Here is a 10752-nt window from a genome sequence, read left to right as displayed (position 1 = left end):
AAGATTCCAGTCATCCCATGAAAGCTTCTGATTCATTCAAGCTCATCCTCTGTCTCCCTCTAATTCCACCTCAGTTATTCCTGGTTTAGGGAAGATGAAGAGAATATACACCAGGAACCTGAGAACTTACAGTTGGTTGACCAGACAAAATGTGGCTAAGACAGTCACAAGACATCAGAGAAGGTCATGAGGTATCAGTGCAAGAGAACCAAGAGCTGAGTCAGGAAGTGATGGAAAGATAATTTTTATTAAGGGACATTTTTTTGGTGAGCCCTGAGCTCTGAGTGGTCAGCAATACCAACTCAGGAAATGACAGGGTATATACTCACCTACTGATAATTTTTGATCTGGCCCCAATTCTGACAAAAGGCTTCTGCAGGCAGCTGTAGGCCAGAGGTCAGAGGAACTTCTGCAGGTCATTCACTCCAGGGAGACCCTTCATATAAAAGGTAGATTTACTCCTCTATTCTGTTGAAGTTTCTTCTCCTTCCAGTCTTGTGGAAGCAACAACCAAAATCTCTTTGATTTTAAATGTTCATGTCTCAAGAGAGATTTGGCTAATGGGAATAGGTAGGTGGAATAATAACATCTGAGATCTTTAGAAAAAAAAATCTATCTATATTTAGGCATTTTTACTTTAACTTATTTCTCATCTATTTTCTTATCTCAACATATACTCTCATACATATGAGATCCATTGAATTCATCTGTGGTGTCCAAGAATAACACTTGCAAGCTGGATTCCCAAGGTCCTTTAGAGTGGAGGATTTTAGGGGTTTGGTGAACTTTGAGATCAGTTCTTGGTGTTCAGATGAGCTATAAAGCTAAGGAGAAGTCACAGCAGAAAGGTTACATGGTTAGGTCATATCCCAATGTTTCAATGGAACAAATAAAGGGATAAAAGGCTTAGTGGATCTTAGAAAGGTTGGTTGAGGTTAAAGGAAATGAATAAAATTTTAAAGTTCACTCTAAACCATCAGAGTGAACAGATTTCTGGGAAAGAAGGCACGTGGATGTGCCTTGTAAATTCTAATGAATACACCTGGATCCTCAAGAATTTTGAGGAATGAAGAGTTGACATACTGTAAGCATGAGAGAGGAGTCCTGGGTTACAGGTAGTTCTGGTTCATTGTACTATTGAAAAGGAAGTGGACTGAAAATAAATTTTAGTCCTACTCTCTCCATTCCTCAGGAGATATGTCTACCTCTGAAAACTAGCCTGTCTCTATAGCCTCCAATTTGCCATGGCTTGGGAACAAGTTTCGTTGGGTATTTTTGATATTCCCAGTTAAGATTGTGGGGGAAGCAAAATGATGAAGTCACAAGAAGTAGAGATGAGGTCAGAAACCAGAATCCAAGATGTGCGGCCTGTCTTTTGACTCTCACAATTTACCTTTTCCCCATCTTCTCACAATATTCCAACAAACCAGAAGTTCTTCCTTACCACAAAGGGTATTCTGCCGTTATCAGCTCCTTACAAGTCTCTCCTATTTTCAGGTTTGTGTATCCTAGTCAGTGCCTTGCTCTGGGACCACAATTAAAGGATTCCATTAAAAGTAACCACCCTCCAAACCCCTCCCACACTAAATAACTTTTAACCCTAATGGCTGATCTTTACTTAGCACTTTGAGGTTACAATTCAGGAAATATTTATTAAGTGACTCCTATGACCAAAGGAGAAAAGTAGTTTAATTTCCTTAGTGTGTTCTGTCCATTAAACAAACCTGAAAGGCGGGCCCTTGGCATATTTCAGTTCAGGAAATTTAATTCAGGAAACATACCCTTAGAAGAAAATTCAGTCAGACTCCTAGAAAAGGCCAGAGGTGGATTTTAACCCTGGTCTTTTCTGACTTCACATTATTGTTTTTCCCCCATTATATCACATTATCGCTCAGGGACCACTGGTCTCTGATTTAGAGCTTGGAGACAGAAATGTTGGCAAAGGAGAATAGAAGGGATGCTATTATTCAGTAGCCTGAAGTTCCCCTGTAGAACTCTCTACTCTGTAGAGAACTCTGTAGAACCCCTAAGGCCTCTAGGGGTGACTCTAGACATCCATGGTCTTCATAGGTTAGGAGGTATGAAGGAATGGAATAGAAAGATTTGGAGGCTGTCCCAAGAAGTCTGTCTAACGTGTAGCTCCTCCGAATGTAATTTGATACACATCTCCTCCGTTCTGATCCCATGTATCCTCAGGAGATTAGGTTGTGGTGAGGGGGAGTGACTGCAACTTTAACCATAGAAGCTCTGATCCTCACTGACCACTCCCAGCCTTTTGGTGCTTTCCCTTGTATCCCTAGGGTACAGTCTCTTTGGGTAAGTGAATGCATGAGAAGCAGGACCCATTTAGACGTTCTCTATGGAATATTCTCCATGTGGAATAATTCTCTCTGAGGCTTAGAAATGAGGGGGAAACCTCATCTTACATTTGGAAAGATTCTCTTGGGAGAAGCATAAATACCCCGCCTCTCTGTGGTCTAAATGGAGACCCCAGGAGACAAACTGTCCAAACTTTCCATAAAAAGCTTTTGTCCCTTTTCATAGGCGGAGCTTCTGGGCCCTCTTCATCTGCACCTTTGTGTCTGAGGCATGTTCTGAACCTCACACTTAAGAGGGAGAGATTTCTGCTATCTGAAATGATTCAGTGTATTTACAGGTCAGTGTGTGCAGGAACATCAAGGGACCAGCAGAGGTTTCCTGAGAAAGGATCCACCCTCATGGCCCAGTTCTCTACAGAATCCCCCGGGGACCAAGGTTCTGGCCATGGGATGGAGGCAATAGGGACCGACTTCTCCCACAGCTCCGTGAATGTAACTGAAGAAAGAACACACCCTTCAGTCGTGCCCTACTTTATCTTGGTCATCAGCCTGGGTGGGCTGGTGAGCAATGGCCTTGTCGTCTGGATTCTCGGCTTTTGCATTAAGAAGAATCCCTTCTCTGTCTACATCCTTAACCTGGCCTGGGCTGACTTCCTCCACCTTGTCTGCTGGACTCTAATTGCCATAAATTTTTTCTTCCCAAGCCCATTGATTTCCATGCATGCAGTCATCGCCCCAGTCACGGTCATTTTCTACAGCGTGGGGCTGAGTCTGCTGGTGGCCATCAGCACGGAGCGCTGCCTGTCTGTTCTCTTCCCCATCTGGTACCAGTGTCTCCGGCCAAGGCGCACGTCCGCGCTGGTGTGTGCCTTCGTCTGGCTCCTGTTTGTCCTGCTCCTGGCGGTGACGGGGCTCACGTGTGTGTATTTAGCCCGCAGTTTCTGCTATGGGTTTCTCGTAACTGGTTCACTGTGGATTCTTCTGCTCATTGCCCTGATGAGTGTGTCCAGCCTGGCTCTGCTGCTCAGCGTCCAGTGTAGCTCCCTGCGCCGCCAGCCTCCCAGGCTCTATGTCCTCATCCTGCTCACGGTCCTCCTGTTCTTCCTCTGCGGGCTGCCCTTTGGGATTTTGTTTTTCTTGCAATACTTGGAACTAAGCTTCCCTTTGATGTTGTACCTTTTTGAGGTCTCACCCCTCCTGTCAACGCTAAATAGCAGTATCAACCCCCTCATTTATTTCTTCCTAGGGAGTTCCAGACAGAAGAGGCCAAGGGAGTCCCTCACCCTTGTGCTGCAAAGAGTACTAGGGGAGGAGGCGGAGTTGGAGGATGGTCCGAAGACAGTCCCCATGGAGATTACCCCTTGAGCCTAGGGGCTAGGATCTCACTTTGTGAAGCCCAGGAGAAAAGGCACTTGCTCAGGCTGCCTGCCTTGGTTGATGCTGCCTTTCAGTCATTGCTAGATGCAGTCATTTCCTTTTCTGAGGAGGAATGCTTGTGTTTCCCTTCCTTCCAACATGAGTCCTCCAGGGTCTTCTCTAAGAGAGAAAATAGCTCTTAGGCTCGAGTCTTCATAGTGTATCTGAGGTTCAGACCCTCCTGGAGGGCAAAAAAAGAACAAATAACATCTCTTTTCTCTCATTTAGACACTTATAGAAGTAAAAAGATTTGATTGCCTCGAGTAGAATACTATTACTGAATTACTATTAATGTAGCATGAGTCCATTTTCTGTAGGGTCTTGGTATAATGAATAAAAAGCCAAGCTCATAATCAGCAAAGGTAAGCCCAACTTCCGCCTCTGATACAGTAATGATTGTGTAAAACACTTCATCAATAAGTGCTTTAAATAGCTCTCTAAGACTCGAAGTTGCAGACAAAGAACAGAAGAGCATTGATAGAGCGCCTTTCCTCACTTATGACTTCTCTAGAGCAGTAAAATAACAGACCAAGCTCCTATCCCCTATCCCCATCCATAGGCTCAAAAAAGCATCATCAGGACAACTTCAAAAACTGACAGAACAATGGGGATGATGCAGGTATCTTGGGGCAGCGTTTCTTTGGGTCGTTCTGCTTAGTTTTTAGGTTAAGAAATCTTTTTCGTTTGATATCATTGGGAGATCATGAGGTTCATAGATAAAATTTTTGTGATCTAATCTTTGCTAAGTCTCATATATGACTATACATGTATGTTATATATCCAGATTCATGTACTATTACATATATACAAATATGGCTGTGTGTCTATCAGACTACAATGAGCTGCTGCAGAGTTTTTTTTTTTTTTTTTTTTTACCATTTCCTTGGACAATTTGATTTCATCAAAGAGTAAAGGAGACTTGAGGATGACCTTTCTGTCATTTCCAATGGCAATGATTTTGTATCACAAACTCCTGCAATTTTCTACTTTAACTTCTAGAAAGGGCGTTTACTAAAGTGGTTTGGTAATAATGGTTGGTATAAAATATCCCTTTCTCCAAATGTGATCTACTCTTTCCCAAAATGTTCAAGTGAAAGTGATCTCAAATTTATCCATTGAATTAAGAGAGGTTGCAACTGAGACAACTGAGCTCTGGGAGTCCTTTGGCCCAAGTTCTCAAGATATTCTCCTGATATATGGATAAGTTTTTTCATGATCTACTTACAGAATGTAGAATTGCAGTCCAATATGCCCTTTGTTCCTGGTGCAAACACTGTGATCTATCAGCTGATCTGGTGAGAGTGTTAAGATGATGGCAACTGGGAATATTGCAGGACCACTCAATTTCACAAGGTACTGCACAGGTTAATGGGAAGAAGATATGTAGAACAGACTTTTGACCTTCCCCTACAATTGATTCCTTCTCAGCATTTCAGGGAGAATATTGTCTTCCCTGAACTTACTCAAATCTCTCAGGTTCTGAACTAGGTCACTATCAAGCTTTCCTAGTCACACTTCTATTTTCTGTGCAGCATCACTCCAGTTCATCAAGAAATTGTCTCTCTTATTTTAAATTCTGTAATGAATTAATCGATTGGTACTTACTCTTACCTTGTTGAGATAAGAGAATGTAGCATTTTAGTATTTATTTTAAATGAAAGAATGATAATTGATTTACTTAATCTATAATCACATTTACATTTTAATATTCTAATTTTTAAAAATTTTCCATTTAGATAAAATTATCCCAATTGGCTATATTTATATTTATAATCTGCAATATATTAAATAAAAATAAATATAGAAATAAGGCAAACTTTTTTCTGTAGCCAACACTAAGTAGTTTAAATATTATCGGATCCTTTTGTATTTTGTTCAGTAACCACTATTCAACAATGATTTGCTCTTTACAGCCCTGGAACATTTGGTACATTCTTTGTGGTCCTCAGACAATATATTGTAACTTTTTCATTTAATATCTAATAATCTACTATTCTCATTATACTTGGGTAAGCTTTATGTATTTCTAGTATATGAATATGTGATGACTGCAGAATTAGTCAAAGATTTTATAATAATAAATAAAGGCAATATGAATGTTATAGAGCTTTTAATCCTCTCATATAGAGGGAATTATTATCATTATTAATGATTTATCAGTTTCATTTATCTTCCATGAGAACATTGATCCTGAGGATTCTCTCAAAGAATGAAAACATTTTCTTCACTATTTATGAGTTCAAATATAAAACTTCTCTTTTTTATTAATTGTTGGGTATCTTGTTTTATTTTTATTTTGTTAAATAAAGTCTGCTCTGTATTCTATGTATTGTGAAGTTGAGTCTTTGTATACTAGATGAGGGATTCTTTACATTTGCTGTGGTGGATGAACTATATTCTTATAATTCTAGGGGGAACTCCTTTGGTAATAATCAAAAGCCAGAAAATTATTTTTAAATCAGTCAACAATTATTTGTTTTTTTTAAAATTATATATATGTTTTTTGCTGGGGCAATTGGAAGTAAGTGATGACTTGCCTAGGGTCACACAGGTAGGAGGTGTTAAGTGTCTGAGGTCAGATTTGAACTCAGGTCCTTCTGACTTCAGGGCTGGTGCTCTATCCACTGTACCACTTAGCAGCCTTCCAGAAATTATTTCTTAAACATCTACTCTATTCTAATATGTGCTAATGCAAATTAAGGGTGATTGATAGGTTTCATTTCACTTTGATATCCAGCTTCCACCACATTCTCACCTATGGCTTCAACAAGCTCTAGTATGTTCAGTGGCCACACTCTAGTAAACTGTCTTGGCATATGGGATAAATCATTTTAAGGGTAACCAGTGGGTCTTAAACTTTTTGGACACTTAGGGGGATGTCTGCCTGAAGCATGTGAAGACTTCCTATATTGGAATGGGTAGATGAGACTAGCCATAAAATGGTTGAATGAGGCATTGTGGAGTCCTTAGAGCTGGATCATATATAGAAGATGTCAAGCTCATCTACCACACCACCTGTCATCCTGACTTTTATTATGACATTGGGCTTCAATGACTCTGGGAGAGAAAGTGAGGTTGATAGTTTCATGCAACTCTGCTTCACTTAAATCCCATTCACAATCAAGTCAAGATATCATAGCATGATCTCATTGACCCTCTTCAAAAATGAAGGACAAATAATAGCAATTATGTGCTAGATACTGTTCTAAGCACTGGAGACACAAAAATGCAAAAGAACTCCTTAACAATTGTATATAAATTAAATATATTGGAGAAAATCAACAGAAGGAAGGCAATGATGTTAAGGAGGATCAGGAAAAAAAAGTCTTGCTAGAGATAAGATATTTAGATTTGAAGGAAATGAAAAGGATAGCAGGAAAGGAAGAATGAAGGGAGAGATAGGAGAAAGAGAATAAAGAAAATGGGTTTTTCCTTGCCTTTCTCATTATCTTAATCTAGCAGAATAGCAATATAACAATCAGGGTTTTTATGGTTGGAGTATGAAGACTAAAAGTTTTCTATATTAAGCACTCTGGAAGTGTGATTCTAGGATAGAGAATATATTCTAAATAACTCTACTATAACCTAATAGAAGTGATTATACAGACAGAGGCTTCCCAGCTTCCCCTTATTAGCCATAAACAATTCTTTAGGACTAAGGAATTGTCCTTTCATCCAAATTCTTCACTGTGATTATAATCTCTGTGAAATGTCCTATAATACATTTACTTGCTATAATTATTCTACTCTAAACCTCATCATCACTTGCCTGCTGTGTTCTGGGAGAAAATATAAGTAAGTCCATTTTGTGATCTAATTATTTCCATTTAGACACCTTTTTTTTTTTAAAGATATAAAATCTTTCTCTAAATTTTTTTCTTCTTTAATTTAAAACAAAGTTCTTTAGAGAGTTCACTAGATCAAGGAGCCACAGTAATTAAAAAGTTGACAGCTGAGTGGCTTAGACTGTGTAGAACTAATGATTCTAACCCAAACCCTGTATTCATACCTAAAAATATAGCAAGAAATCAGTGCCAAGAACACAAAGGAGAAGTTTCAAAGTTGGAGAGTTGGGATTTGAAATATTAGTCCAGAAATGGGAATTCTCTGGTGGAAATATGAACAACAATCCTCTTCTTTTCTAATCTTAGGACTTGAATTAGAATGTTTGTACAAGACATATCTATTTTTTCCCCTGGACAGTCACCAATAGATAGCTAGTCACCTCTTGGCTGTTACTATAGGTAGCTACTCTACTCATATTTTAACTTTCATTTTCATAGTCATAGTCTTAGCTTCACTCTCTGGGGTTCCCTGACTCCTGAGAAGTAGAAGTAGATTCCAAGATTCACAAGTTCATCTACTCTTCACCTCAACTTCAGCTACTCAAGTAAAAGTTGCTATTCATACATAATTGTTCATTGTAGCAATAATTATGCACATAAAATCTAAGAGTTCTCTCTTAACCTCTTCTCAAAGAGGAAATACTAAATAAATCATACAATCAGAAATGGAGCACATGTTTTTGTTCCCACATGGGAATGGAAATACTAAGCAATAAAATATTATAGAAATGGAGACCAGCCCAGATAGAGGAGTAGGAAGAAGCAATAGAGACTACAACCTCCCATAATTGCTCTGACAAAGAGCTAAAAAGAAAAGAAAAGAAAAAGTACAGGATTTAATAGTGATTGGTTAATATAAGGAGAAACCATGGAGAGTAATCTTTCTAATCCATGAGAATACAATGTATTTATAGGAAAATAAAACTAGGTCAGAAAATATTGAACAATATTTGGGTGCCAAATTGAATTGTAGCCTCTTGTTGGAACCCCAGAGTGGATCATGGACTCAATCCTTAGTTTAAAAACAGGATTAGAGAGATGATGTATTTAGTTTCTCTGAAAATAGAATGGAGTATTTAACTCATCCTCATTTCAGAATAGTTATTGATTCCCAGTGTTCTCCTTGACCTTTAAGTAGACTCTGGACCAAGAATAGAGCTCCATTAGAAATGGCATCACTCTAGGATCTTTGAGAAAGGTTCTGGATGAAGAGTAGGACCAAGATAGCAATAATTCTTATGTGACCCTAGAGCTGATCAAGAATTCAGTACTAGGGTCAGAACATAGTTTGGTCATCAATACCAGCACTTTGACCCCACAATGGATCCCAGACTTACTTACTCCCTTGACCCAGAATATATCTAGGCCAGAAGAACAATCGTGCAAGGAATAGAATAGATTGGTAGAGTTCTTCTTGGGCTCAGAACAGGTATAAGCAAGCAGAACTATTGTTTTGAATCTATTTAGTCTTCTAACTGATGGACAGAGGCTGGTAAGAGCAACTCATTGCTGCAGCTCCACTCAGGAATAATTCTTTTGTTGTTTTCCCCAAGTGGGGCCTGGAACCTTGAAAGAACAGGAGGTCAGTGATCAGATGATGGCCTTCATCAGACTAGATAAGACTCACTAAATGTTTGCAGCTTCCTGGTCCCAGCTGCCTGATAATTCTTGAAGAGCACAGTACTCAACAACCATGTGATATTCTCTAATAAGATAGGGCAGGACCAAAAAGTTCACGCCATCCTTTGCCAGAAATGCAGAGAGCTTTTCTCTAACACAAAGTGCCAATACAGGAAATAAGGCTGGAAGAATTAATAAACAAAAATAATAAAGGAGCATTAGGATATTAGGTACCAAAGAAATACATTGGAGAGAAGAATAACTCAAAAACTTCAATTTTTGAGTCTTTTCCCTTCTGCTGAAGGTGAATTCATTTCACGTTCTTTAAGCAACTATTTAGTTAAAGGCACAAATGCTATCCTGGAGTATTTAAGAGACCAAATTCCTACTTAATTGGAATTTTATAAGCATTGACTGCCTCATGGATTTGTCTGAGAGAGAGCTGATTTGTTGTCCTTCATCTGATGGTTTCTTCAATAAGAATCTCAGTTATTATTGCTGTGATTTCTCTGGGGCACGAAATAAATGGTCTTACAATCTTATTGGCACAAAATATTCTTTTTTACATTGAAAATAACATATAAAACTTTATAGTGATTATTAAAGTCTTATGTGTTTATACATTCATTCTCAAAAGCTTTGTAATTTTACAAAGGTAATTGTGACTTCTATAAATGAAATATTCCTATTTGTAGTTGACTTTTTATAATGACAAAGCATTTCTGTAAAAGATAAGTAGTGGGTTTTTCAAACTTTTTTTTGCTCTGTGTGTATATGTGTGTGGGGGTGTTTGGACCTTTATATGGGAGTACTTTGTTATCTTTCCTTATGTTATCTGGAAAAAGTATACAAATATTTGTTGATAATACCAGGAATTTGTGCTGTAGTTTGATGGACATGCACTGTTCTGGTTCTGATGTCTCCTTGGCTATGGGATACTGATGTCCTAGGCAGTTCTCATGGAAAACTAGAGATTTTGTATGAACAACCCATCAATATTGTATTGGTAAAAGGAGATTCCTCCAACAACATCAAGTCTTCATCATTCCTTTCCCTGAGCCTAGTTTTCTTTGCTTAAGACTAATTCTTTCTTGAATGTATCTTATCTGTTATTTCTACATTTTCCTCATCCCTATTTCTATTTTTGTGTTGAATTTCATGCATGCTTCTACTAAACTTTTTATATGTCTGAGTTCTATCACATCTAAATTTTCTTAAATCCTATTTCTTATTTATTTTTAGATAGATTTATCAAAGTCTGAAGAATTATATTAAGATCCCCACTATTATGATTTTAATACTTCCTCTTAAAGTTCATTTAATGCATTTCTATTACTGCATTGTCTATGATGCCTTTCAAAATAAGGTTATGTTCTTGTTTATCTCTTCTAATAAAAAACATTTTTGCTATTGCTTTGTCTGAGCTATTTTTTTTTTAAATTTAACTAAAGCATAATAGCTTTTGGTTTAGCCCATTATTTTAAGTATCTATATTTTAAGCTCTTTCTAGTAAAACACATAATGCTAGGATTCTGCTTTTTAATTCATTATGC

General features: G+C 38.0%; 1 protein-coding gene across 1 annotated transcript; it reads left to right on the top strand.

Moving 5' to 3' along the window:
- The first annotated feature begins 363 nt into the window (after positions 1–363).
- LOC100935079 (mas-related G-protein coupled receptor member X2-like) lies at positions 364–5969 on the top strand. The gene is made up of 2 exons (XM_031942268.1): positions 364–449; positions 2657–5969. Exon 2 carries the CDS (start codon positions 2718–2720, stop codon positions 3681–3683), a length of 966 nt encoding a protein of 321 aa, XP_031798128.1. The 5' UTR covers positions 364–449; positions 2657–2717; the 3' UTR covers positions 3684–5969.
- The last annotated feature ends 4783 nt before the right edge of the window (positions 5970–10752 follow it).

The sequence above is a fragment of the Sarcophilus harrisii genome, chromosome 6 (genome assembly GCF_902635505.1).
Source record: "Sarcophilus harrisii chromosome 6, mSarHar1.11, whole genome shotgun sequence".
Taxonomy (NCBI): domain Eukaryota; kingdom Metazoa; phylum Chordata; class Mammalia; order Dasyuromorphia; family Dasyuridae; genus Sarcophilus; species Sarcophilus harrisii.
Note: the sequence above shows the minus strand (reverse complement) of the source record. Positions and strands in the feature narration are given on the sequence as shown.

What these genes read in the sequence shown, in the direction of transcription:
- LOC100935079 (XM_031942268.1), top strand. Translation starts at nt 2,718, where the DNA reads ATGGCCCAGTTCTCTACAGAATCCCCCGGGGACCAAGGTTCTGGCCAT.